General features: G+C 47.6%; 1 protein-coding gene across 2 annotated transcripts; it reads left to right on the forward strand.

Annotated features, from left to right (window-relative positions):
• Positions 1-196: 196 nt before the first annotated feature.
• On the forward strand, positions 197-27410 carry PTBP1 (polypyrimidine tract binding protein 1). 2 transcript variants are annotated; one of them, XM_053999285.1, is made up of 15 exons: positions 228-306; positions 4115-4145; positions 13691-13769; positions 14269-14441; positions 15392-15538; positions 16449-16619; positions 17332-17442; positions 17748-17922; positions 18828-18902; positions 20150-20295; positions 22814-22847; positions 23356-23448; positions 23734-23950; positions 24184-24261; positions 24586-27410. In XM_053999285.1, the coding sequence occupies exons 1-15, from the start codon at positions 299-301 to the stop codon at positions 24716-24718; spliced, it is 1671 nt and encodes a 556-aa protein (XP_053855260.1). In that variant the 5' UTR covers positions 228-298; the 3' UTR covers positions 24719-27410. The 2 variants fall into 2 exon arrangements, with proteins under 2 accessions (XP_053855261.1, XP_053855260.1); XM_053999286.1 differs by lacking the exon at positions 4115-4145 and having other exon boundaries at positions 197-306.
• The last annotated feature ends 408 nt before the right edge of the window (positions 27411-27818 follow it).

A 27818-nucleotide genomic window follows, 5' to 3' on the forward strand; every position in this document is an offset into this window, starting at 1 on the left:
CTCCTCCCCGCCGCCTCCCTCCGCCTACCGAATGGCGCCGCGCACCGGTCACTCGCCCCGCCCCTTGCCCCGCGGGCGGCCAATCGGCTTCGCGCGGGGAGCCAGGGCGCCAACACCGGGAGGCGGGCGGCCACGCCCCCCCATCAGGGTGACAGCTCCGCCGGCCAATGGAGCGCCGGCGCGGGCGAGGCGGGCCGGGCGGTGCCGCCATTTTGTGAGTCTATAACACGGAGCGGTCTCGCTCGTCCCGCTATTGCGGCGCCTCCACTCCGCTCCCGACGGGTCGTCTCCGTGTGCAATGGACGGGTGAGTCCCGCCCGGCGCCGCGCCGGGGCCGCGAGCGGCGCTGCAGGGCCCCTCCCGTGGTGGGGAGCGCCCGGGTCGAGTACCCGCGCCGGGGGCTGGGGCGATACCTGTGGGGGGCCCACGGGCGCGGCCAGGGCGGGCGGGCGGGGGGGGCTCGTGTGGGGGCCGCCCCCCCCCCCCCCTTGCCCGGACCCCTCCCCACGGGCGGCGGGGGAAGCGGGGGCGGGCCCGGTCCGCCGCCTCGTGCGAGCCGGCCCCGCGTGGCGCTCCCACCGCGCCGCGGGTCCCGGCCGGGGGAGAGCTCGGGGGTCCCGCCCGGAGGGGCTCTGGGGGTCCCGGCCGAGTGGAGCTCTGGGGCTGCCGGCCTGGGGGGCTCACGGGGACCCGTCGGGGCCAGTCCGGGGGCGGCGGTCCGGGAGCGCCGCGGGGGCGGGTGGGGGGCCCGGGCGCGGCCCCGCGGGGGTGGAGCGGGCGGGGCGGGCGCACCTGGCCGGGCGGCGGGCGGTGATTCACGGCCGCGCTCCCTCCCATTGTCTGGCGCTTCCGCGGGCGGGGGCGGGGGGGCTCTCGCTGGGTTCCTTTTGTGACCGGTTCTCGCTCGCCCAAGTTTCGCTGTGGGGGAGGAGGGCGGGCAGCGCTCCTTCGCCGCCTCACCTGACCGCCGCAGGTACAGCCGCGGGCCCGGCCCCGCTCCCGTTGTCCCGCGCAACTCCGGGAAAGAAAAACTTCCCTCCGCACGCTGGGACTCGGGGAGTTTCCAGAGCTCAACTTTTATCTTGGGCAGCGTCGATTCCTCTTTAACCACCGCCCGGCGGGGCCTCTCTGCGGCAGAGTTCGCTCTGAAGCGGCTGTTTTATCAGGGGATCTCTCTAGAAAACGAGCGCTCCGTGCTTCTTTTCTCCTGTCTGGCGTGGGGTTTTTTTTAGTGATGTGGTTTTTTGTTTCTTCTAGCGCGCAGTAGTTAAAATATTTCTAAAGGTCTCCGAGTAAGCAGTTTGTTTTCCCAGAGCCGTAAGTACGGGAAGCCCAAATTAGTGCTTTCTCGCTTTCTGCCTCAGAACACTGGTCTGGGCGTAGTCACATGTCTGGGCTTTTTTACACGCTGAAAAGGTGGCGTCTCAGTGTTGTTTTCATCTTAAAACCCATAAAAGTACTGTATCTTACAATTTTTGCAGTCCAGGATCCCTGTGCTGCTTTTAACCAGTTGCTCATTGTGTTGAATGATACTATTAAAAAAAAAAACAAAACCAACAAACCAACAAACTCAACAAATTCTCAGCACATGAGATCACACATTCTAGCGGCAAAAATCGGTTTGTTATCAGCTGTAGTTTCAGGGAAGGCGGATGTAGGATGTATTGGGCGTGTTAAAGTAGTTGCTATTTGAATGTCGAAGTTGTAGTGTAACACATGAGACTCGGTTGCCCCATATCTTTTGTCGATCCCGGTGCAGGATCGATTTGCCCCATAAAAGTGTCTCCTGCTGAAACTTCAAAAGCTGCCTCGGAAAATAGTTTTAGGTTCTTGCTGAGTTGGCAGCGAGTGGCCCCTGGCTCAAGGCTACTCCCATCTCCTTCTCCCAAAAATGATCCTGAGCTGCGCCCAAATGATCCCCTTTGAATAAGTTGCTTTGTTAAAACATGCGAGGAGTCCTTATGGGCAATCCTGCTTTGGAAAATGACCTGGAGGTTTTACTGGTGCTGCTTAATTTTTACACTTATTGCATAGGAATTATCCCATTTTTCCACGGGAAAAATAATTTTTATGCAGGGCTTTATTGCCTCTTCTTCTGGAACTCGGAAGAGTTTTAATCCTCTCCTGAAGGCTGATGTGCAGGACAGAAGGAAGTTTGGGATAATTTACTGAGGGGTGTGTGAACTGGAAAGACGTTGCACATTTCTTGAATAAAAATTCTGAAATACTGTTGAAGCTTGTTTCCTGTGAAATGTGTTATCAAGTGGGTTACAACAATATCCCAGGAATCGATAGTTCTTGGCAAATACAACGACTCTTCCTGTTGCATACTTCTAAATGCCATCCCCTGCTAAGGCACTTTATGTAAAACATTTCCTGTGTGAGAGGCCCACAGGAGGAACAGGAAGTGGGAGAAACTGCTCTGGGGTAAGTTTGGGAAATGTGGGGCATTCCCTGTTCTTACTGTGCTTTGTTGGCAGTAGTTTTTTTTAAGGTTCTGGAAATGCCTGGATTAGTGTTTGTGTGTTAGCTGTGGAATGTGCGCAGTGTTTAGGGATGCTGGTTCCTTGAAGTGCTCCATGCAGATGGGTTTCATTAGTTCATTAGAGCTGACCCTCGAGTGCAGCCAACCCATCTGCCCGGCGGGTCGGGCCCGTGCAGCGGTGTCAGACCCGGCCTTCTCCCAGGACTTGCCTGGAAAATACGGAACTATCGCGTGGCTTCCCGCAGCAGCCGTTGCACTGGGCTGTGGCTCCAGCTGCAGAGCTGGGTTATGATGACACGGCAGGTCGGGGGGAAGAGGAAGTGTGAGGAGCTGAGCTGGCTTGTGCTGGGCTGCTTTTCTGGGGACACTCGAGCGGCCTCATGAGATCGGACAGGACTTTGGTGCGAGTTATGAATTGCTGCAGGAGGGGAGGCAAGCAAGAACTAGTAAATGCAGGATTTCTCACATTAAATCACCACGTAGAGTTGTTCTTGAGTACTTCAGGTTTCTTATTGCTGGTTCAAGAAGGACTGCCCTACCTGCTGGGTGTTCCCCTGCTCTGTGGAGCTGCTGCAGGTCAGTTAGCTGGCCACTGCTGCATCCTGTGCTCTGGAATTACGTGCAGCTCTTTGAGAGGAGTTGAACCAGGCAGGGTTGTGTCCATGGCAGTCCAAAGGGTTCCTTTCTGCTCTACATTTTGCGTTGCTGCTTTACAGGGGGTTGGAATTTATTACCAAAAAATCCAATCACCAGTGCAAGGGTATAACTAAATTTTTAGGCTGCCTGGAGCACTCCCATGAAACAGTAACATGGAGATGCTCTGAGGCTCTGGAAGATCACCCTGGTCCAACATGCCAGGCTGCAGGCAAGTCATTCTGACTGCATTGGTGGACATTGCTGTAAGGAGGTTGTGGTATAGAGTGTTCAGTGCTAATGGGATGTGGTGTGGTGCTCTTTTTCATCTTAGTTAATCAGAAAGTCTTCATTTTAGGAGGCTTAAGTGTCTAAGGTAGAGTTTAATAACTGGTTTTTTTTGTAGAATTGATAGAGGAATCCGATGTAGGGCGTACCCCAGGCTGGGATTGCCTCGACCTCTCGGCACTCTTGGTCTGGCCCTGCTCTGGCAGTGCTGGCGTGGCATGAGGGCTGCTGTGAGCCCTGGCTCCTTCTCTGCTGGGACACAGTGGGCTCTGTCCCTGGGACCACCAGAGCTCTGGTGTTGGTCTCTTCAGCCGTGCTAGAGCCTGGCCAGGGCTCTGTGGGTGTCGGGGACAGGAACCTCAGAAGGGGATGTTGCTGACAGAGCTGCCTCGTGATGCTTTTCCTCTCGGTGTGGTCAGAGTTGAGGTCACGTTGCTGGGCTCAGGGGGGTTAACCCCCACCCCGTGCCCTTGCAGGAGGAGCAGGTGCTGCCGTAGGGAGTGGGAGAGCTGCAGTTTTCTGGCACTGCTGGGTCTTGGGTCTCCACCATCACCATCTAATAATTTTTCTTGTATGAACTGTCCTTGGCTCACCTGCAAAGACAACTGTGCACTTTGACTTGCTTTTTTCTTACTACTGTAAACTATGCTGGATTTTTGTGGCAAACCTATCTAACTTTTTTAATCCTTTTCTTTCTTTTTTCTACAGCATTGTCCAAGATATAACAGTTGGTACAAAGGTAGGCACTTCTCACTTTTTCTCTCTTTTTACACTGCTCAGCATCTGACCTGGTTTTAGCCTCATCAAATGTAGATCTTCAGCTGTAAAGGGTTATTTCTGGTACCACATAAATCGGTTTTAACCAGAAGGTAATTCAGTTTCATGTGCATTTAAAACTTACGATATGGCTCAGCATTTAGCTCTTGTCATTTAGGCATTGACGATCAACTTTATTGCACTTAGAAACAGCCCTTTCCCTTGCTAAAATGTCAAGCCATGCTTGTTACTTGTGTGCTAGACAATGCTTCTCCATGAAGAAACTGGTCCTTTTCCTTTGGAGAAATCCATTTCCTTTGTTTGTGTGCATTCCTGCTCGGTTATATGTCAAAAATCCTTCTGCCACAAAAGGGAGGGTTTAGCAGCTGATTTTTATCTCCTGTGGGTACAGTAAACATGACCTTTGCCCTTCTGGTCTCAGATTTGGAAAGGGCAGCCTTAGCCCTAAACTCAGAGTGCTGACAGGAGGCTCCTTATCGGCCGCGGGTGGCAACAGGCGTCACGTTCACGGGATCAGCACCGGTGCCGTGAAACGCCGAGCTGGAATGTGCAAGGCCAGAGTGGGCTGAGGGGTTAGGGTTTGATTTGGCCAATGTTGTAACTCTGGGGTCAGGACTGCAGTGAACTCAGCCCTGTGTGTGTGTTGGCTGAGTGGCACATGGGGAGGCCAAGAGCTGACCAAGAGCTGCCGGAGACCGAGAGCCACGAGTGGCCACTCGGAAGGGCCAGGGAAGTGATGCCGTGGGATGGGGCTGATGTGGAGCAGAGCTGGTGCACTGGGAGCACCAGCAGCCCTACAGAATGGGCTAAGAGCATCACACAGGAAGTGCTGCTGACCAGCAGAGCTTTGTGTTGGAAGTACTTCTAGAATGAGCTGTGTTAAGCACAGACAGCCTGGCAGTGCTTTGGGGGTCTGAAGGGGCTCTAACAGCTGTGGGGAAAATGTCGCTCCTACTTTTACTCCTGCAGGAATTTCAAATTTGAATTAATGATCGTGTCTGGTTTGAGTAAAAATGCTGACTGATGCAAGGAGCTCAGTTTGCCATCAGATGCGAGGAGGAGAGGCTTGAGCCTGGACAATAAGGTTGGTTAATAGTTCATAGTCATTATGAAAGGTGGACCAAGGCATCCCTAGAGCAGTTTGATAGAATGTCTGCTGGGAGACTGGTTAATGTCGGTTAAGGTCCCCTGGTTTTTAACAATGTGTAATTTGTAACTTTTAAAAGTGGTTTTACATAACTAAACCAGGAAGCTTCTGAAACTGTAGTTGTAGATCTCAGTGAAGCTTGGAATTTTGAGGTGTGGGATTGCCCGCCTCATTGTACCCCTGGTTGCAGTCAGATGAGGTCTGGGAGCAATCCCCTCCGAGTGCCTTCACCTCTGGCATGGGACAGCATTGTACCCATGGCTGTGCTGGCCAGACAGCAGGTAGGGAGGGGTGAGACTAAATTGTGCATGGAACATGAGGTTTCTTGTCAAGTCAGACAAGGCAGGTTTAAAGGAAGTTGAATCTAAATTTAAAGAGTGGCAGAAGCAAGGAGGAAAGCTGAATCGTCTTGGTAAAGGTAAGCTTTCAACTGATTTTTGCTGTAGCCACGTTATCTGATTGTGTTTAAGTCATTGAATATGCAGGTGTAGCTCTTGTAATAGGATTCCCTTCGTTAGTGCTTGGGTGTATTGTGTCCTGAGTTTCTGTAGGTAAATTGAAGTCTGTGCGCATCTGAGAGCAAAGTGAAGCTTCTCCTGTGCTCCCATCCTCTGCCTGGGTAAGCCATGTCAGACAGCTTCCCCTGCTCTGGGATCCAGCACAGACTCAGGTGTCCACTCTGTCACCTGTGCTCACGAGAGCTTCCTGGCTGAACTACCAAATCACACATGGAGATCGGAGCTGGAAAATGGTTTTTAATCTGAGGTGTAATTCCTGATGTGTATGTACACAGAAGGTAGGAATTTGTTTGGGTGTTGGAAGATGACAGTCCCCAAAATCTGTCAGCTCTTGCCATGCTCGGTGACATGCTCCTGAGCCCCCAGTAACCTTGTCCATGATCTGATACTGTGACTGGAATGTCCCAAAGCTGGCTCAGACAAGTAGGAAAAGTGCCTGTGACTCAAACCACTGCTGAGCAATGTGTCACAGCAAACTCCCAGTGGCTTCTTGGTGTCTTCTTGCTGTGAGTGCTGAGCTTAACTTGAAGACTTTATGAAAGTTTTTTCAGTTTGCTCAACATTATTGCTTTAAAAGGCAGACTGCTGGCTTTTAAAAAATTTTCTCACATCCTTAATTTACATATCAAGAGTATTTACACCCACTTATTAATTTTTCTGAGGTCTTAATTAAATTTAGTTTCTTTAACTTAAGAAGCCCCCAGGTGTTCCAAAGGCTTACTCTTCTGAGTACTGTACTGCCCAATGGTCTTGTTTTTAATCAGGTGTAATTGTAGTAGCTATTCCAGGCTCTTTAGTTTAAAGTATGTGAATTTGTTTAGGAAGCTCATTGCCATTCTGGTGTGGGGATTCCTGATGCACAGCCTTCTGGAATGTCCTGCAGATCAGAAACACATGATCTAAGACTTACTACTTCCCATAATTTCACTGCTGTCTGAAAGGGAAGAATGTATGGCCCTAAGATGGAGGCATGGTGTTTGACTTCTGAGGTGCTCTTTGACCCTGCAGTTGCCTCCTGCAAGTAGTCTGATCAAGGTCTCACTCTGTTGTGTCTCCTTGCCCTTTGTTTAATTTCCCTGCATATCACTGTTCCTTCACACTATGAGCAGGACTAGAGAGAGGATGAACTGTGACACGTCGCTGTTCTTTAAGTGAAATTGCATTTTGGTGATTGGAAAAGTCTCAGAATAGTTTAGATGCTGAATAATCCCCATACTTTCTTGGCTAAGTCCAACTCTGCTTGGAAGATTTCCCTTCCAGAAACCAAAAGTACAGTTGTGTGGTGTTTGAGAAGTTAATTTTAAAAACAGGCTTTGCTGGAGTGTGATACAGGCTGACTGCATAGAAGTGATTTGTGGTGAAGCCAGGATCTTTGCCATGGGAACAGTAATTATGGCTTCAGGCAGTGGGCCAAGAATGTTGTGAGGAAATTCCAGTCCCCTCCTATGGTTTTAGTTAGAGGCTGCAACAAGCTGGCTCTTGTGGCCTCCCCATCAGGCGTGAGCACACATGGAAACCACATGTCAGTGGCAGGGGACAGGGATGGCAGTGGCTGCTGGGTGGCATCAGGTCATTGGGTGTGCCAAAGAGCTCCATCTCACCTGAGAGTGCTGCATGCTGCTTTGTGCACCTGGGTCTTCAAGTCATACATCTGTTAATAAAATGGTTTTAGAAAATACTGGATTTAAACCTCAGGCCTGTTTTTACTTCAATCTGTGATGATTAAAAAAGAAAAAGAGGAGAATATTTAATACATGTGAACTCACTCAACTGCACATTTTTAAGTTGTAGGGGTGGACTCTGGTCTCTGACATCTGTTTCAGGTACTGTCAGACTGGAAGACATAGGTATGCTGGTGCTACATTTGTTGTCCTCTCACACCAGCAAGAAGAGGAAGTATTACTTATTTACACATTCCCCATGGCTCTGGTACAACTCTTTCAAGCTTCCTGTGAGAGCACATTGAATGCTGTGCCCAGCTGGGCCAGTGTTTGAGCCATCCCATTTGTGGTGCTGCCTCTGCACAGCCGCAGTTCAGGTGCAGTTGTGCTGCCTGGAGAGCTCCTGCTAAACCCCTGTGTTCCACTGGCCCCCTGACAGATGGGGCAGAAATATCCTTCCATGAGTTCTGTGTTCCTGGAGTGACTCATCCAGCACTATTTCTCCCTGATAGGATTTCTTTTGAGCTTTGCCAAGGCCTCTCTGCTCCGTGGCAATGACTTGAAAACTCAAGGTTGAGTAGTTAAATTTCAGCTTGGGAGCGGTGGATCATAAAGCCTGGGCGTGTGCTGCCCTACCGAGCCAGCATGACTGCATTGCTGCAGCACTTGGAGTTTAGGAATTTTGGGCTATTTAAACTGGCCACACCTTTTATTTGCTCAAAGGGCAGGTTTGTTTCGCAGGGTGTCTCCATAGTAGCAAAGACTGAGAAAGAAAGTTAGGAGGGGCTGACGGATGAGTGGGTTGAGGATCCGGCTTTGCTGTGAGGCTGCTGTGTGCTCGAGCTCTAGTAGAGCTCATTGCCAAAGCACACGGGGTGAGCAGGTGCAGCACTAGAGGGTCTGGTGGCTTTTAGGAACTCCAGGGCCTGTCTGCAGCCTCTAGAAACGGTGCTGGCACTTGCAGCAGAACTGTGTGAGGAAACTGCCATGCTCTGACTGTCTCACCCAGCTTCAAAGGGGCCCGGGAGCGTGTGTGTGCCATTGGGGATCCCAGTGGGGAGCTTGCCATTGTCTGCTTTGTAGGGATATCAGCCTCAGTCTTGTCCAGGCAAGAGGGAGGCTGTAACAGTTTTAAAAGCCTGAAGTGGCAGGTGACTGGTGTTGGCTGAGCAGAGCGTGGGTTGAAAATAAGTGTCCCCTGTGCCTGCCAGATAGGCTGATGCCTCTGCCACAGATCCACTGTCTATGGAATATGCTGACTGCTGGGTTGGACTTAATTTGATTAATGGTATATGTGTTCTTGTGTTTGAATTGGTACATCAGCCATGGACAATTTAGTGAACTAAAGTGATCCCAACTGCTTTGGTTCTGATCAAATGATAAATTGTGTGTCCAGTGTGTGACACCGAAGTGGGAGCAGCGTCACACTGTGGAATCTTGAAGCTGCTTTGTGTTGGCCTTAACCTCCCAGCTTCCTGGAGACTGTTGGGGATGCAGGTGTGTGTGTTCTTCAGAAGTGTTTCACAAAAAAAGGTGACTCATGGTTTGTTTGTGACCCAAATTGGAATGTTTTTCACACTAAGTGACTAAAGAGTGCTGGAGGCAGGAGAGGGGAATAGAGGGGAAACATAAGTGAGCTGTGCTGGACAGGAGTCTTTGGTGGAAGGCAAGGAAAACTGGCATCCTTCCTAGTAGTTTAAATTTAGTTCCATTCTTGAATCTTGAATCTCTCAGCAAAAAATGTTGGAATGTAACATGAGTGTGATGATGATGTCATCAGACTGGATTTCTCTTAATAGTTTCTTCACAGAGATTTGAGCTGTGAACTGAAGGATCAGAGCATTCCTGCGTCCCTCTGGGACTGACCTCGGACAGCCCCTGATGAGCCTCCTGCTCCTCCTGTGCTCAGAGGCATTTTCTTGCCTCTTTGATCAGAGGGTTTTTGTGAGCTCAGTGGTCTGACTCATTTTTTAAAAAATATTACAGTGGTCTTTTATTGGCTCTACAGTATTTTTCTAAATGTAGAGAAAGTACAACAATGCCCATGTGCTCTGGCTTCTTACAGGACAGATTTCTTTTGATTTCTTTTCAGAGGGGGTTTCCAGGTGCTGCTGTTTCCTGCTTTGCTTTCTGTAAGTGTCTGTTAGCTGATGGCCTGCTTGCCTCCAAAATCCACCTTTTCCCTCTCAAAGTACTGCTATCCCAAGTCTGTCAGAGCAGTGTAAGGTGCTCCACATCCAGAGACAGTCCTGCTCTTCTGTAGGGCTTCCTCGTTGAAGCATGGAGAGAAACAGCTTTTTGTAGATCTTGAGCTTGACCAGCCTGTGGCGTCTGGCCTTTTTGGTCATTGTCCCCTTCCTTCCCACGTGGTCTTTTTGCCTTTGCTTTAATTTTGCTTTCTGCCTGAAAGTTGATTAATGTCATGTGTTTGACTTGAAATTAATATTTTTATGGTGGTTTAATTTGTGTTTGTTGCTAGCCTTTTGCACAGGCAGGATGCAGTTGACTTACTGTAATCCATTTAAATAAGTGCTGGATCTTAAGTAGATGAAGGATTATATAGGGCAGCTGGGAATTTCTGTAGCACTTCTAGGTGTGCTGATAGAAGCTGAGACAATCTCTGGCTTCATTCCAAAGTATTGTAAGCCAGGTAAAATCCTACCAGCAGTGAGGCAGTATGTAGTGTATGTGAATGAGCTGTTGCTTTTTAAGTAAGAGCCTGGACAGACTAAAAATTCTTAGGCTTTACTTGTTAAAACTTTAAAGCAAGGCAAGGCTTAGAGTTTGGGGCGTGGTCAAAAATACAACTGTGGGAGATATGAAATGTTAAGCTGTACCTTGCAGCAGCCTGCCTCTCCCTGAGTCTGAAAAGAGAATGAGGGAATTGTTGGCAGCAGGGCTGCCTGGAGCACGGTGTGTGATTAAATTAGTGCAGCTTGGGCAAGGAGCCTTCTGTAGCCAGGAGCATCAGGCCAGAGGAGGCTGCTGGCATGGAAACCCCTCCCAGCAGGGTTTCCTTGGTGCCCCAGTGTGCTGCTGACTGGGGATTTGGGTGGTGGAAACAGCCCTACCCTGCTCTAGGTAGGATCTGGCTGTGTAACTCCAGAAGTGGTGGTTGTTTTCAGTCAACAGGAAGAGGAGATTTGCTCGTTCAAATGAGGAATTTGATGTGCTGCGAGTGCACTGTGGCTTGTGTTAATCTTGTCATAAAAATACCAGCTGTGAAAGAATGGCTGAGCAGAAATGTCAGTGTAATTAATGGCTATGTGAGCAGGGATGGGAGCTGGGGGTTGGAGAATTGTCTTGAAGTGCAGCTGGGCCTCCCCGAGCGACTCGGAGAGTGCAACTGGGAGAGAAGTGCTGTGAGTGGATAGAGGTGAGCACCAAGCACCCTCACAGCCCTTGGCTGGGTTTCTTCCATTTTAAACTTATATAAAACTTCAGAGTCATAAACTTCTCTCCTGTCTTTCCCAGTATAATTCAAAATACCCCCTGTGTGCATTGTTGGTGAGAAATCTTTTAAACCTGTTCAACCAACCAGGCTTGCTTTGGTTCCTCTGCCTCTACTGACTTGGGTACTTGGTATGAAACATTTGAATTTATACCATGGTTTTAAAGAAACTCTTTAGTGTATCTAACATGTACTGAAGGAAAAGACAGAAAAGAGTCTAGAAAGAGACTGGTGATCCCTGCAGTATAAGGGCAGAGAGCTGATGGAGGCTGTTGAGTGCTCATTACTGTGGGCATGGTCTTAGAGAACTGTGTTTCAGTTTGCCTCGAGTCTGGTAGTTTCAAAAAAGCAACTATTTCCTGTGGTTATCCGATATCAGCTCCAACAGGAACGGAGGAAGAGCACCCGCCGATGAGAAGTCATGGTTCGTGCAGCTTCCTTGTGCTGGGGAGGCATGGGCATGGCAGCACAGGGTGACCACTGAGGCTCCTTGGGGCTCTGAGTCTCTCCTCTCACACTTCAGCAGCCACTCCTGCACTGGGAGATGTGGGGAATAACTTCGGTGTGACTGCACAGTACTACATGTACCATCTTTAAATTTCTGTGTATAAAGACTTTGGAATAACTGCCTTTTTCCAACCATGGCAGTCTTCCCTCCTCGTTTGCATGTACTTCCAGCTGGGAAGCTTACAAATTGACTGCTGCTGCTTTTGATGTTGAACAATCATCCCCCCTCTGCCTCCCGGCTCTGTTCGCAGTGGGCAGCACAGGCTGTCTCCAAGATAAGAGGGGAGTGGATTGGAAATTGCTCTCCTTAAAGAGACATGGACATGTGGAGCCTGGCTGCAGTGACATCCTTGTCTGTGAGGAAGTTCTCAAATACACAAGAAAATGTGTATTTTAAACAAGCCATTAGGAAAGCTAAATTCTTTCCATAATGGTATAAATGCTTGCTTTTCCAGTTTATAGTTTCTTAGTGTTGCCTCCATGAGAGCCAAATATGTGGCTCATTCTCCCAGCGTTTCCGTGATGGATTGCAGGAGCTGCCCACTATGTTTGCACAGACACACCAATTTGTACTGGAAGAGTTCTGCACGTGCAGAATTTTACAAGTTAATATTTAAGATGTTTTAAAACATTCAAGTCCCGTTAAGTCCTGATGCAAAGGCCTTCATGAAGCCAGAAACACCTGATTATGTGGGTAGGGCTGTGCTTTGGTGAGCGGTTGTTGTCAGTAGCTGCCAGGTGTATCCCTGGCCATGGCACAGAAAGCCATACCTGGAGTGGCAGCAGCAGTGCAGGCACAAGAGTGTTCTAACAGCAAACCAGAGGATTTTTTCTAGGCTTTGAATTATGCCTTAATTTGAGTCATCAAAGGATGGGATCACAGTCTAATAGCCTCCCAACCCAGCTTGCCTCTTGCTGCACTCAGGAATCGAAATGCTAATTAGAACAGCTGTTAAAAGGCCCATTCCTAATGACTGTGCCATGTGAGGAGGAGGAGGCCCAGGCCAGAGCCTTGGTGGGAGCTGGTCAGTGCTTGCAGGTGACCAGCAGCAGCTCATGAACCGCGGTTTGGAGCCTGGCCTAATTCTCATCTTCGGGACATCAAAGTCCTTGAAGCCTCTTTGAAGAGCTGGCAGTGAGTAGTCAAACGAGAAATTCAAGATTTGAGGGGGAAAGAAAAAAACCTAAACCGTGTGTCTGTAGCTGGGTGTTCTGGGGCTCTCAGTGACCTACTTTCCCAGCCTGTCTGCTGGGGGAGTGCACAGAGCTTTTGTTGTTGCACAGCTCCTGTTTCTGCAGGTGCCACCAGATACAGGGCGTGTGGAAGATAAGGGTTTCTGGTGCCATGGTGTGGAGCAGGGTACGTTTCCATTGAGGTGGGTGGGAGCTGCCAAGGCAGGGATGAGTTCTGAGCTTTTTTCTGTGGATGAAAGCTTTTTGGTGTGGCGCCTCTGTGGAAGAGTAACGTATGATAAAGTGCTCTTGTGTGTTAGATCTATAGTATCGTGTTTGCTCCCAGTTTACAATGGAATTTGAAATCTTCCATGTAATTTACTTGAAATTAAGCCATGCTGATTGTAAGATGTGTATGCAAGTATAGATTGTCTACAAAGCCATTCATAGGCATGTTTGCTTTTGTCTTAGTAGAGGTTTTTTGTATCTAATACTTGGGTTGAACCAGTCCTGGTCAGTTGAAGTGGTTTAGGTGACTTTACAGGGAATGCTGTATCAGAAGATAGCTTCTACCAGGTCAGGGTGCTCCAAGCCCTGCCCAGCCTGGCTATGAACACTTCCAAGAATGGGGCACAAAATGCACAGCTTTGATTCATAACTGCCAAGTCATTCCCAAACAGTTTGGCAGCTTCAGAGTGAAAAATCTGTGGGATGGGAGTAGTCAGAAACCTGTTTTGCCACGTATGACAGGAGAAGGTGCCTGTTGGTGCACAGTGCTGTGTGTAGTGGCTTCACACAACTCAGCAACACTCCAGCCCTGAGATCCCTAATGCTGAGCTGAAAAGAGATACTGGATAGTGCTGCTCCATTACCAAACTGGATCTGACTGATATTTAATTCATGGAGGTGAGCTTTACTGCCCACTCAGTATGTTTTCACTTATACTTGTGTTCAACTTCTCTCCAGCTTTCTCAGTTGTTCTGCTTTAGGAGTGCCTGGATAGAATTGAGTAAAATGCTGTCCATTTATCTGTCATCTGTTCTCTTCCAGCGGGCAGCTGAGGAGCTTTTCTCTCCTTGTGTTACTACTAACGGACCCTTTATCATGAGCAGCAACTCTCCTTCTGCAGGTAATATTGCATGGAAACAAGCACAGCAATTTATAAGTACTGCAAGGAGGCCTGGATTTTCCTTCTTAGTCATAATTTTAAAATCTCTTTTAGTACTTACTAGGCCTTTTGTGGGACGGTACTGAATAATAATAATAATAGATGTCTGTCAACAGCACTAGGACAGGTGGAAAGGAATAAAGCACCAGTCTGGGGTTAGTGGCTCAGACTTGCACTAAAAATATGGCTGGGTAGGTGTGTGCTTTACACAAACTAGGAAATGGCCACTGGGGAATTGATTCCATTGTAGTGGCATTTGGCTGTGTCACTCCCATCGTGTAATTTGGGGGGAAAAAAGAGTAAAACTATGTATCTTCAGACTCAAGTTAACTTAGACTATGGAATTCCCCTGTAATAGTGCAGTAACTGGCTGGGGAGCAGAGCCTGTGGGTCAGCAGTGGGAGATGGATGCTTCTTTTTCCAGACCCTTCTCATCAGCAGTAATTCTTGCTTCTTACAGCTAATGGAAACGACAGCAAAAAGTTTAAAGGTGATAACAGAAGTGCCGGGATCCCATCCCGAGTAATCCACGTCCGCAAGCTCCCCAGTGACGTCACGGAGGCAGAGGTCATTTCTTTGGGCTTACCCTTTGGCAAGGTCACCAATCTTCTGATGTTGAAAGGAAAAAACCAGGTATTGTCTCCATAACTGGAAGCATGGATTGTGTCAAAGGCTTGATAAGTTTGTCATCAGGAAGCCAGCTCCAAGTTGTTTAAACAGCTGCCGTGTGTTACGAGTCAATAACTCCTGCATATTCCTATTTTACTTTTCTGTGATTATCCCATGAGCTGTAGAAAATACCACTTTCAGGCTGCAGAAGGAGCTCAGTCCATAATTACAGGTTGTCACTTATAATTAGCGTTATTCCTGGTTTGGAAATTGCAGGCCAGGGATTATTTGAACAGCAGTACCATGAGTTGGCCTTTTTCACTCAAGCTTGCTTGACAGCTGAGTTACCACTGTGTAACGTGGCATATTGAGGACACCTTTACAGATCTAGTAAATGAGCTGGGTACAGCTGAAATACTCTTGGGTAATGCAGGCGGTGTGCACTAATTTGGTAACTAAAATTGTCTTGCAAATTAAGGAGTAAAAAAGCAAGCCAACTTTAATAATTGCTTAAAATATTGTCTTTAATCTTAATTATGCAAAGGTGCCTCTGATATATTGCATGGTGTGATTATATGCAAGTCCTTACTGCAGTGACTTGCTACAATCCTTTACGTTTCTCTTCTGAAGGAGAGAAGCCTCTAAGGGTGTGGAGCAATGGGGGGGCTTCCTGCCCTCTAGAGAAGTGAAGAGGCTCGATTGTTGCTCTATTTTTATGTTCTTGCAGACACTTACATCTAAGTACACACAGCATGGAGATCTTAGGGTGAGACTGAAGCTTGGTATTAAATCAGTCTGGAGAGGGAAGATCCTGATTTGTTCTACTTATAGTTGGATTTTAACCAGTTCTGTGTGCAAAACCACATGTGTAAATGCAATTGTGAAAAATCAATCCCGTTACGGCTCTGCCGGAGGTTCGGGGTGACCTGGTGCTGTCCTGGTGTGACGTGTCTGTGTTGGGTTTCACTTCCCAGGCTTTCATAGAGATGAACACAGAGGAGACAGCCAACACCATGGTGAACTACTACACCACAGTCACTCCGGTGCTCCGGAGCCAGCCCATCTACATCCAGTTCTCCAACCACAAGGAGCTGAAGACAGACAACTCTCCAAACCAAGCAGTCAGTTTGTTCTCTGCATTGTCATCCCAGGGAGGGGGGACACACAGCCAGATCTCTGCTGCTGGCTTGATATCCATGGACTTGAGTAAAATCTGGTGCTTTAGGATGTTTGTTTCTAATGCTTAAAAGATTTTTATCAAGTGCAGCCATGATGGGGCAGAAGTCACCTGTGGTAGAGCACAGCCTGGTGCTGGTAGGTGCAGCTTTGAGGTGGCAGCACCTGAACCCAGCAGGTCTCAAGGATCTCTGCACCACATGCTCTGCAGAGGGGAAAAAGTTCCTAGTTTCAGCTCAGCCCCTTTTGGGACAGGAACACTGGAAAGAAGTTCAAGTGTTGTGGCTCTTTGTCAGGGGTGGCTGCCAGTACATCCCCTTTGTCTGCTGTCACTTTTTGAGCTGATTGCAGTCAGGATCAGAGCAGCCAGTGCTGTGCAGATGGAATGCTGCTGTTGGGTGCCTCTCACAGCTGGAGCATGAGAGTTCTGTATGTTAGGGGGCTCTGCAGAACCCCCAGGCACATCTCACTTCCGGATCCCTGTGGCAAATGTGCATCAATCTTTCAGTCTCGTCACCTTGTCTAGGATTCTGGAGATGGATTCAGAAAATCCCTGGTTTTCCCTTTTTCTAAAAAAATGGGATAATATTGCTGCATCAGTTTATGCAGAGCAAGGTTTTGCCGTAGCATAGGTACTGCATGGTTGATTTAGTTGGTATTTTTGCCTTGCCCTTACTGGTTGGGGTGGTCTTTATGGGCACTGTATCAAATGTGCCCCAGCCTTTGGAGCTGCATGTGGCTGTTCTGCTCACTGCTGAGTCCAGCAGGCTGTTTGCAGAGGGAGCTCAAGGAGAGCTGACTGTGTGGTTTTTGGAAGCAGAAGTGTGGGTCTAACAGCTTTTTTTGGTCCTGCAGCGTGCCCAAGCAGCTCTGCAAGCCGTGACCCAGGTGCAGGCTGGGGCTGTGGCGCTGGCCGCCACGGCTGCGGCCGTCGATGCAGGGATGGCGATGGCTGGCCAGAGCCCTGTCCTGAGGATCATTGTGGAGAATCTCTTCTACCCTGTCACTCTAGATGTTCTGCACCAGGTAAAACATGTCGCCACAACTGCTTGAAGATTGTCCTGGAGGAAGGGGCAGCAGCGAGTGGTGTGTTGGTGTAGTTGAAAAGTCTGTGGTTTGTGTTGGTACAATGCAAGTTCTGAACAGAGCTGTCAGACTTCTCTGGAGACCATACACCTGCAGGAGATGCTGCTAGTTTTAACCTCTTGCATTATTTTAATTCCCAGATATTTGAGTCCTGGTCCATTTTATTGGGTCAATTACGGTTCTTCAGGTTATCTTTAAGTTTTAGCAAAAGTAGCTGCTCCTCATCCCTCTGCTGGGGCTGGGGAAAATACATGTGTCCAGGAGCTATTTAGGCAGTGGCCATTTTGGAAAGTTGCCTCTGTCTGCTATGATTGCTTAATGTTATCTTCATGTTTAAACTGCAAGCTTGACTGCATTTAAGAATTCCTGAAATTCCTGGAAGAGGTTGAGTTCCTGAAGGTGTTTGTGAATATGCCTGTTTAATAACCCAGAATAAACAGCCTGTACTTAGGGAGCAGTTCAGCCACTCTGGTGTGTTCTAGGCTGATGCCATGATGCCAGTCAAGCAATGCCCACAGTGTGGTTTAAAACCTTCAGTGCTGTGGTTGAAAGCTGACAGGCTGAAAAGACTTTTGGTTTTGCTTGTAATAAGAGATCAATATGAAATTATCTTACTAGAAATGTGATAAGATACGCAAATATTATCTTGCAGATCTTTTCCAAATTTGGTACAGTGTTGAAAATCATCACATTCACGAAGAACCACCAGTTTCAGGCCCTGTTGCAATATGCTGACCCCATGAGTGCTCAGCATGCCAAACTGGTGAGTGCTGCATACCTGGATTACTCTCAGTTGGGTTTGCCTTGTTTAATCCAAGCTCAGGGTGGGCATCAGGGTGGGCTGACACCAGCATTACCCCAAGGACAGAGCATGAGTGGGAGGGAATTGCTCCCATATGTGACTTGGAGGCTGCTGGAGGGGCTGAATGAAGCAGAGCTGTCTCCACATGAGATACCTACTCTCAGGTGGAGCTGTGGGATGGCCTAACACCTCCTCTCTCCAGAGAGCAATTGCTGTGAGCTTGGTCTAAATGCATTTGGGTGAGGACTGGTTTTGTTTCCTCGCAGTCTCTGGATGGACAGAACATCTACAACGCCTGCTGCACGCTGCGCATCGATTTCTCCAAGCTCACAAGTCTCAATGTAAAGTACAATAACGACAAGAGCAGAGACTACACCCGCCCAGACCTGCCCTCTGGAGACAACCAGCCCACTCTGGACCAGACCATGGCAGCTGCTTTTGGTGAGTGTTCAGCAAGTGGGAACAGGACAAAGCCAGCTGATGGGTGTGTGTGTGTGTGTCATGGTGAACCCTCCCACCTGCATCCCCCCAGCTTCTTTTCATTCTCACTGTGCTCTGAGAAGTGCTTGTTAGGCCTGTCCTTGCAAACACCACCTGGGCTCAGCTCTTTCTGAGGGATATTTTTCCAAAAGTGTCTTATCTTGCACTGACTGTTTCTGTCTGCGTGCATACCCTTTGCATATTTACTATAGCAAATCTGAAAACTAGGTCAAGTTATAGTTATAATTTAGGCTAAATGCTGTTAAGTGTTATTTCTCTTACAGATTGTTACAGTTAAGCTCTAAATTTAGATATAAGTCAAGTTAAAGTACTGTTAAGTTGAAGTATTGTTGAGCAAGTAGAGTGAATCTTGCCAAGGAATTTTGCCAATTGTTGTGCTTTGTAGTTTAATATTAAATAGAACTTTTGCTTATAGCCCTGTTGGTGATTTTTTTGGGTAATCTCAAGCACAGTCGTTTGGGACTGCGTGTCAGGAGAAGGGGAGGGGATGTCATCCTGGTGTATTTGGTCAAAAACTTTGAATAGAGTGTAGCTGAGGCAGAACATTTGGGGATCATTGAGGAACAGATTAGTGCCAAATCCCGTGGTCGGTGCCTCTGGTGCCACCTGGTGTTTGCCCAAGAACCGTTTTGGTGATCTCTGGAAGTCCATTGTTATGTGAGAGGCATTTTTGAATTGCTGGTTGTGTTTTATGGTTTAGCTTTCAACTAAATGCTTCTGTTGAAGGACAGATCAAGACATTTTGGCTGAGTTTAGGGAGGTTTAGGTTACTATCACACTGTTCTGTGAAGTTTAGAGTTTTCCTACTCTTGGGCATCTTTTTATAATGTGTTTGTCTTTCCCAGGTGCCCCAGGAATAATCTCTCCTCCATATGCTGGAGCTGGCTTTCCTCCTACTTTTGCCATTCCTCAGGCTACAGGTACTGTATTTCATAAGTTGACATTTTATGTAGGTTTTTCTGTAGCTGAAGCATCTTCATGTTTTAAATCAAAGTAGTGATGGTTTTGTTTGGGTTAGCCATGTAAATTCTAAATACTGGCATTTAGACATGGAAGGGACTGGTGATCCAGTACATCACCTCAGCTAGGAATGCTGTGTGCAGCTGCAGCACCTTTGGGCAATGTCCTGGTGATGGGAAGAAAATGCATAAAGTTGGATGGGAGAAACAGTAAAGGCAAACTTTGAAATAATGTGGGGTAGTGGTGAGGAGATACAATTTCTCGAGCTTTGAATTTCCTCATGTCATTACAGAGATTGGGACCTCTATGTGACAGCTGTAAATGTGGTCAGAAGCAAGGAATCTGTCATTTTTTTTCCTAAATATTTTGAGAAAGTTGATATTTAAGGTGAACTTTGAAGTTCACAGCTCATGCTGTAGGTAACAGATCACTGCTGCTCCCAGAAGTAGCCGAGAGTCTGAAAACTGGAGGTGCTGAACATGCTTGCAGGAGTGCCAGCCTAAACAAGCCTTGCTGGGGTTTTCAGCATTCCAAGCCATGTTGGCTCTCTGGGAACATGATGGAATTTCCTTGCTTATGACAAACAAGCAGAGTGGGCTGTTGAGGCGTTGCTGTTTTGGTAACATCCAGCCCTGCTGAGGAAACAAGAAGGGCTGCTTTGGGAATTAATCCATGGAATTGACTACTAGCAGTTGTTTCTTGAGCTCTAAAGCTCTTGCCCTTGAAGAGCTGGTACAGGAGGTGCCAGCTGGTACTGGGAGCTGTCTAGGAATGCCTGTCAATCCAGCTGCAGTGGTTCCCACTCAGGAGAGCTTGGGTGATGGTGGCACAGGGTACCTGGTGGTTGCATGCGTGATGAGAGCACATTGTGCATGCCCTGGTTGGACAGACCCTCCCCATGCCTCGTGTGTGACACCTGCCCTGCACAGCAGAGCTGAGGCTTTGTGCTCATCCGCTGCTTGTGAAACACGCTCGAGAGTGCTGAGGCACCTGCTCAGCACCAGGCACTGCAAGAGCAAATCCTCTTAGAATCCAGAACATTTCCTGCAGCACCAGAAGCGGAGGCTCCTGTTGCCCTTAGGATTACATGGGCACTTTTGGGAATGATGCATGGTTCAGAGAGTGTGCTGTTCTCCCTTCTGGTGCAGCAAATACACTAGAGTACGTTCTGTTAATTCTTTACTGGTTAATATTCTTTAATTTCCAGGCCTGACAGTTCCAAGTGTTCCTGGAGCACTAGCTCCTTTGGCTATTCCAGCAGCAGCTGCGGCGGCTGCAGCAGGACGGATTGCCATTCCCGGCCTGTCTGGGACAGGGCACTCTGTGCTGCTGGTTAGCAATCTGATCCCAGAGGTTAGTGCAGTCCTGACTTTACTTTTTTTGTTCTCCTTCCTGTTATCTCTGCTTTCACTTTCTGAACACGGATTGGGCTGAAATTCATTGAAAGTGAAGTCCTGCTGTATCCAAAGGAAGCGGCGCCGCTAGAGCAGCCGCTGCCGTGCTCTGACAACCCCAGGTGCAGGGCAGAGCAGTACTCTAGTTGCTGAAGGGAAATGGGAAAGTCCATCTCAGATTGAAATTGCTCTTCCTTGGTTCAAAGCCAAGGTTGCTGCCTGCCTGCTCTTGTCCCCCAGAGACTACAATGCCTGTCCCTTCCTCCCTCTTCTGTGTGGAGTCTCCCCACCATTCCCATGGAATAGTGTCGTTTGGGTCACAGAATAGCCATGTCCATTCCTTTTCTTTGGCATGTTGTAGTTTTTAATACATTAATTCAGAACTACAGAGAGGCTTCATGCTGACCTTTGCTCTTTCTGTGTAGTGTCTGGATCCCTGCTAGCTTGACCTTGTACCTGTGCAGTATTTCCTCTGCCATGTGCTTGCACATTTCCCCCTTCCAGGATTCCTGGAAGTTTTTCCTTAGCTAAACCCCTTAACAGCTCACAGTTTACATTTTCAATTCTGCTTAACTGAGTGAGTTGAAATATTTGGATTTCTCTAAAAATAATGCAAGTAATATCTGAACAAAAACCTTGTTTAATGAAAGACAGCACCATAAGGGAATTGGATACGGGGGGCTTGAGTTTTCCTTCAGTCAGCCCCTGGATCTGGTTGGATTGAATGTGTAGAACCTCTGGTGTTCAGCAGAGTGATGAGGCTCTGCTGAGGAGCTGTAACTGGTGGGACTGTGCACACATTTTAATAGCACTTTGCGAAGCTGTAAAACTTACCAGTGATGGCAGAGTCACCACAAAACCTCTTTGGATCAAAGGGGAAGCCTGGATGTGATGAATGATCAAAATGTTTTTAACTCTTAATGAGATGAACCAATTGGATCATGTTTCAGACTGCTCTTACCTGTCATTGCTGTTCTCTCCAGGGCATGAAATAACAGCAGGGGCTGTGGAACAGTTTTGGGATTTGCTGCTTGTGCTGCCTGGAAACTGCTCTGCCATTCCAGGGACTCTCATCTCTGGTTTGTTCTACCCTGATAATTGCAGGCATCATTATACCTGACCAGTGTGATGCTTCCAAGTGTGTTTCCAGGAAGCTGTTGGGTGCCTGGATGGTAGTGGCAGGACAAGGGCCTGTGCTGCACCTCTCAGATTTCTCACAGCTCTGTTCAGGCAGGAGCAAGCAGTTACTTCATGCCCTGTGGTTTTTTTTGAGGAGCTCTTCACTCTCCATCCAGCTTGTCTTTGGGCTAGAGAGACTTTGGGACTTGGACTGAAGCTGTGAACTAACAGACATGAAACTTTTTCCACTGCCTGTATAATCAGTGTTGTAGAAACTTACCTGTGCCACAACCAGTTAGTAAAGAGACAGTATTGCCTGGAGTGACTGCTCTGCCATGGGGTTTTCCTGAGTGGGAATCATGGGAGCTGAAATGGCTCCATTTTTTCTTCCACAAGAGTGGGAGCAGTCCCCACACATTTCAGCTCATGGTGACCCTGCACTTTGGGTTTCTGCACGGTGAGGTCAGGCCACAGAGCAGGAAGGGAACAGTCCTCTACAAACAAGGTACCAGCTCCTTATCTGAGTGTTTCCAGCAGACCTTGGAGTGGGATTTGTGGCAGTACAGCTGCTCATCCACGTGATCTGTTTGTTTAAAGCAGTGGTTGATATCCAAGGTGGACGTTCCTTGTTTCTTTCCAGCCAAGTATTACGGCACGGATTGCTTCCTGCAGTTCCTGACCCCAAAGCAGCAAATGAAGCTGTTTGTGACTTGGTCCATGAAGTCAATAATTGTAAACAGAGAAAATAATTTAGTCGAAGTTTAGGGAATGCCATTGCAATTGAATTGGTTATTGCAGCCTGTTGCAGTCACTCTGGGGGGATACTGTCTCTTACTCCTTTGTATATCTGAAGTAAAAATGCCTTTTCTTTATCATTGTGTTCCACTAGGTAAAACCTATTAACTGTTTCTGTAAGCAAGTTATTGTATGTAGAATTCTATAAATCTGACTGATGGAACACTACATATTCCTTATGTATTTACTGACCTGTGTTTTTTGCTACTTTTTTCTTTTCTCCCCATCCCTGAATTTTTTTTCTTCCCCCGATCCGGAATTTCTTTGCCAACTGACTGCACGGTACTTCTGCTTCCTGTTGTTGCTTGAAACAAAAAAATAAAAACATTCCCCTTCCAAAAAAAAAAAAAAAAATAAAATAAAACAAACCCTGCTCTTCGGAAACCAACCTGCCCTTCAATATTAACCATCTTGAAAACTTCATCATCCATCAACCAATTTCGCCATTTCCTGCGGGGACTCTGCCCTTCCTCGTTGTGGACGATTTGTGCAACCTCGCTCTCCCCTTCGATTCCTTACCTCTTCCCTGTCCCTCCGCTGCCTTGCTCTGCTGTTCTCTAAAGAGAGTTACACCCCAATGCCTCTTTATTCTTTTCGGTATGTTATTATTCACACTTTTTATTACCTTGTTTTTCATTTATTTGAGATTACTTTTTGATACTTCAGAAATGTACAGTTTGCAGTTTGCTTTTTTTTTTTTTTTTTTGTTTTGAATGCATAATTTTGGTTTTACATTGTTTACTTAGTTTGCTGTTTAATTTAGTTTGCTTTTGGTTTTGGTTCGGTTCTGCATGGGTTATTGCTTTGCATGTCTTTGATAAGAGTTTTAAATTGTGAGAGCATGCAAAATTGTCCAGTCTCCTGGCAGTAAGATTTTGGCTTTTTGCTGAAACCCAATGTCTTTTCTTTAATGTATTGTTCCATTATTATTCTGCTATATAAGAATTCCCTTAATTAGAGCAGAATATTGTAGCCATGGTTGGAATGAGATCAGTTCTGGTTGGGAATGGATGTTTTTGCTGTTGGATTGATTAGCTGATGTTAAGTTGAATTAGACTTTTTGTTTCCCTGCCTAAGATTGTTCTTGTTTCCTCCCTCTTTGAAGGAGTCTATGGTGATGTGCAGAGGGTGAAGATTTTATTTAATAAGAAAGATAATGCCCTGGTTCAGATGGCTGATGGGAATCAGGCCCAGCTTGGTAAGCTTGGCAGGGTCAGACTCTGGGCAGTTAGGCACAAAATGGGTAGTTAAAACTTTATTTTTGGCACTTTCTTCTCTTCCAACGGAAGACCCAAATGTATCCAGGCCTTGTGGGGTGTGACTGTGGGGCAGCTCTAGGGCTGGGGTGGCTCGTGGGTGCGAGAGGGAAGTTGGCAAAGAACACAGTGAAGCAGAGGGACCCTGCAGGGTGTGGTGTCTGCAGTGAATTCATGTCTGGACAAAGCTGAAGTACCCTGCAGTCAGGTCTGTCCTCCCCTTGCAGCCATGAGCCACTTGAATGGGCAGAAGCTCCACGGGAAGCCGATTCGTATCACGCTGTCCAAGCACCAGACAGTGCAGCTGCCCCGTGAGAACCAGGAGGACCACGGCCTGACCAAGGACTTTGGGACTTCTCCTCTACATCGTTTCAAGAAGCCAGGCTCCAAAAATTTCCAAAACATCTTTCCCCCTTCTGCCACTCTTCATCTGTCCAATATTCCGTAAGTATCTGCAGGGAGAGTTCCTGTGTGGCTGAGTATTGAAGTGTTTGCAGCCTCGGTGTGAGGGCAGCTCTGTGTTGCTGTCAGGAGAGCTCACCCAGCTCCCTGTTCCATTGTCTTGCCATGCCAAGAGGCTGCTGGTAGGGAATTTAGAAAACTCTCATGAAAATTAGTTTTTCGAAATTACCTTGGTCTGTCAACGTCTGTTTGACTGGGAAATTTTTTTATTTCAGACCTTCAGTAACTGAAGAAGACCTTAAGTTGTTATTTTCAAGCAATGGTGGGATGGTCAAAGGATTCAAATTCTTCCAGTAAGTGTTCTGTATTATGTCCTCTCCTTCCTCTGGGCTTTTCATATGGGAAGGGTGGAAGTACTTGGTTCCAGTCAAAAGGCTCAAAGGTGAGCAGAATCCTTACTAACAGTGTTTGACTGTGGAATGATGAATTCCTGAGTAACCTTGGGTTGAGCACTGAATGAGCAGTAGGGCTACATGTGCTTGCCACAGAGATACTCCTCTAAAGAGTGTGCTGCAGGTACCTGGGGGGTTCATTCTTTGCTAGGTGGGAGAACTTGGATCAAGTTGGGGAAGCTCCTGCAATGGAATTAAACATGCCTGAAACTTGTGTCTTGTCAGGAAGGACCGTAAAATGGCTCTGATCCAGATGGGTTCTGTGGAAGAAGCCATTCAGTCTCTCATTGACCTCCACAATCATGACCTGGGGGAGAACCATCACCTGCGTGTGTCCTTCTCCAAGTCCACCATTTAGAGCTTGGGAAGGCCTGAGTAAAAATGGACTTGACTTAAAACCTCTGGGGTTCAGCCTTGACCTTAAAGGGCTGGACACCAGGGTTTCAACTTCCATCATTCCAGAAAAAAAAAAAAAGCCACTTTAAAATGCAGCTGAAGTGACCTTAAAAGACCAGAGATTTTATTTTTTTAAAGAGAAATCAGTTTACCGGTTTTTAAAAAAAAAAAAGAAAATTAATTCCTCTTGCTAACCTTGCGGTGATGGGTAACAATCTTGACTGTTCCAATAAAAATCACAAGTTCAAGTTTACACAATGGAACCTGCTCTGGGAAATTCCCCTCCCATCCTGCTCCTCCTCCCCCAAAAAGCAGATCCCAACAAGTTTTATCAGGTTTCACATTGATGCCTTTTTTAATTTCCTTACCCATCCATGCCTTGAAAGACCTAAAACCACTGTGTGAATTCACTGTAGCGCCTTGGAGTCAGGATTGTGGTGACCAGGAGCTCCCAACCTGCCCAGCACAACACTCGGTTGCGTTGATCCCACCTTACCTGTGCACCTGCTGTCCTGTGCCTTAAACTTTCAACTTCTTTGGGGAAAACATCCGAGCTGCAGGGAGGGGATGGGCAGAGCTGAGGGGGGGAGTGGCTCTGGCTGACGATCAGCCGGGGGAGCTGGCAAAGTGAGTAAAGGAAATTTTGGGCTGTGACTCAGGGCAGTTGTTCTCCGCTGCCCCGTGTGTGTCTCGATCTCCACGTGTGCCCTGTGCCACTTCCCAGTCTGCTCGTGGGTCATTGCCACCTGCAAGCTCAGGTGGGAGTTACCTGAGAGCCTTTGTGGCTGAGCTAAGGTCTGGGTGGGGGAGCATTCCCAAGGCCAAATCACATTCCAGTGTCAGGAGCGAGCCCGCGGGCTCTGCCCTCACAGAGCATTGGCGAGGGACAAAAGAGCTGCTGTGGGACACTTGTGAAGATGAATCAGAGTTTGTCAAAATTGTGTGTGTATATACCTAAATGCTTGGCTAGGATTTGGAGAATCCTTGGATACCCCACAATTAGAAAGGTGCCTGCAAGAGGTACCTTTGTGCCCCTAATTGGAGATTAACGAGGCTGCTGTAGCTCCGCCGTCGTTCTTAGAGCATGTCTTCAGCATTTGAGCTTTTGTTTGAATCCTTGTATTATACTTTGATGCCGTTGCTGTCCTCTGTGCCTAGCAATATTTCCAGTTGACCAAATATTCTAATCTCTTTATATGCAAAAGAAATAGTTTTAAGTACCTTTTATAGAATGATAAGATGGTATAAACGTAATCTAAATTTACTCCTTTGTGGTATTACCCGTGTATACTGTACTTTATTTTCTTTGTTTTGTAATTGAAGCTGTAGGGCAGGAGTAGTTTCCAGGCTGAGGTCGTGGCTGAGGATGAGCAGAGCCGAGGGTGTGAGAGAATGAGCACAAAACAGCTCAGAAATAGAAGGAAAAGGACCCAGGCTAAAGATTTTTTTTACCTTTTGAACCTATAAGCCCAGGTGTTGTTCTAGGAAGGGAATTTATTAAAAGTAGAATGCAGCAGATCAGTTTTTCCCAATGATACAACAATTTTTATTTTTTTTTCTGGCTTACAACTCTTTCCCGGGCCATTCTGCCTTCTATTCCGTGTGATCCGATGTTGCCTTACATTTCCCTCTAACCTGCAACCTGTTCGGATGCAAAATAACAAGAATCTTGTACTTTTTTTCAGGGTTTTTCTGCAAATTGTGGACCAAAGTTTGTTTTTTAATTGTCTTAGTGTTGCAAGTTCTGATTTCCTTGCTTGGTGTGGGAGCTCTTGACTTGCCTAGCACTGAGTGTTTGGAAAAGTCTTAACTTTCTGTAGTTCCTCCCTGGACTCTCAAGGATATGAATTATGCTGGAGAAGCATGTGAGGTCCGAGTGAGGGTCTGGCTGGTGCTGTGGTGTGCTGGGTACCCCTCAGGAGGGCAAGACCCCCGCTGACAGCATCACCCCAGCTGCTCTTGGGTACCTCTAAATCTCAGTGAGCTGTGCTGGAGCCAGGGATCTGCCCCTGCAAAGCTCCCCAAGGCCCTGCCAGCATCCTGCAGGAGGGCACAGCCAGGGGTCTCTGTGGCTGTTGGCTCGTCCCCTCCCTAGTGAAACACCTCCCACAGGGGACCCAGCCCAGCAGCACTGGGGTGACTGGTCAGTGCCCCCCATCACCCTCCCCAGCGCTGGGGAGGCTCCCGGGGCCGGGCCCCGGCCGGGACACTCTGGGTGTCCCATGGAAATCACAGATGGATTTGGGGTAACCAGGCCCCCAGCACGGCGGGTGCTCCCTTCGGATCCTGTCTTTGCATGTAAAGAATGTGAGTAACTAAGGGTGTACATATTTATAATTTTTTTATACCTGTTGTAAGACATGAGGGGCAGCAAAACCCAGTTTTTTATGGTGACCAGATGTATTGTATATTTTGATAACAGCAATTCCAGGTTCAGTATTGTGGAAGGTGGGTGGGGAGGGGAAGTGTACACACCATCAGAATTCCATTGCCTCTTTCAAAGAATGTTTGTAATGCAAAATGAAATGAAATTAAAACTATTTTATAACAACCTTTGTACCTTTCTGTAGCTCCATTATTTCCTGTTGAGATTGTAGAAGCAGTTGGTGCCCAGTCTGTACTTGTGCTTTCAATAAATTCTTCTGTATCCTTCACTCCTGATCTTCCTCCTCTTTATTGTGCCTGTTTTGCTTCTGATTTTTCCTTCTCATGTAATTCCAGCTGCCTCATTTTATTTAACTTTGACTTTTCACACACTCTGGGCTGGCAGTGCGTGTCCCTGTCTCCGTGGAGCCATGGGATGGGGTCTGGCCCTCCGGCCCCTCGGTGCCAGGCTGGAGCCCAAGGCCTGAGGCTGCCGGGCCCTCACTGATGCCCTGCCTGTGTCACACTCCAGCACTTTGTTACTTCATGTTCCTAAACTTTCCATATGTTCTGGCTAATATCCATGAAAAATAACCCACTTTGAGTCAAACCCTCCTCTCTGTAGTCCTGTGCTGTAGCTGTGGGGCTGGATGTGGCATTCTCCATCCTGTGGGATGAGGTGCAATTCCCGTCTCTCC

This window comes from Vidua macroura, chromosome 26 (assembly GCF_024509145.1).
Source record: "Vidua macroura isolate BioBank_ID:100142 chromosome 26, ASM2450914v1, whole genome shotgun sequence".
In the NCBI taxonomy this organism is placed as follows: Eukaryota; Metazoa; Chordata; class Aves; order Passeriformes; family Viduidae; genus Vidua; species Vidua macroura.

Bases quoted from the DNA above. Each gene is read 5' to 3' on its own strand.
- PTBP1 (XM_053999285.1), top strand. The intron at 15,539-16,448 runs GTCAGTTTGTTC...TTGGTCCTGCAG, and splicing joins ACAACTCTCCAAACCAAGCA to CGTGCCCAAGCAGCTCTGCA. The intron at 23,449-23,733 runs GTAAGCTTGGCA...CTCCCCTTGCAG, and splicing joins TGGGAATCAGGCCCAGCTTG to CCATGAGCCACTTGAATGGG.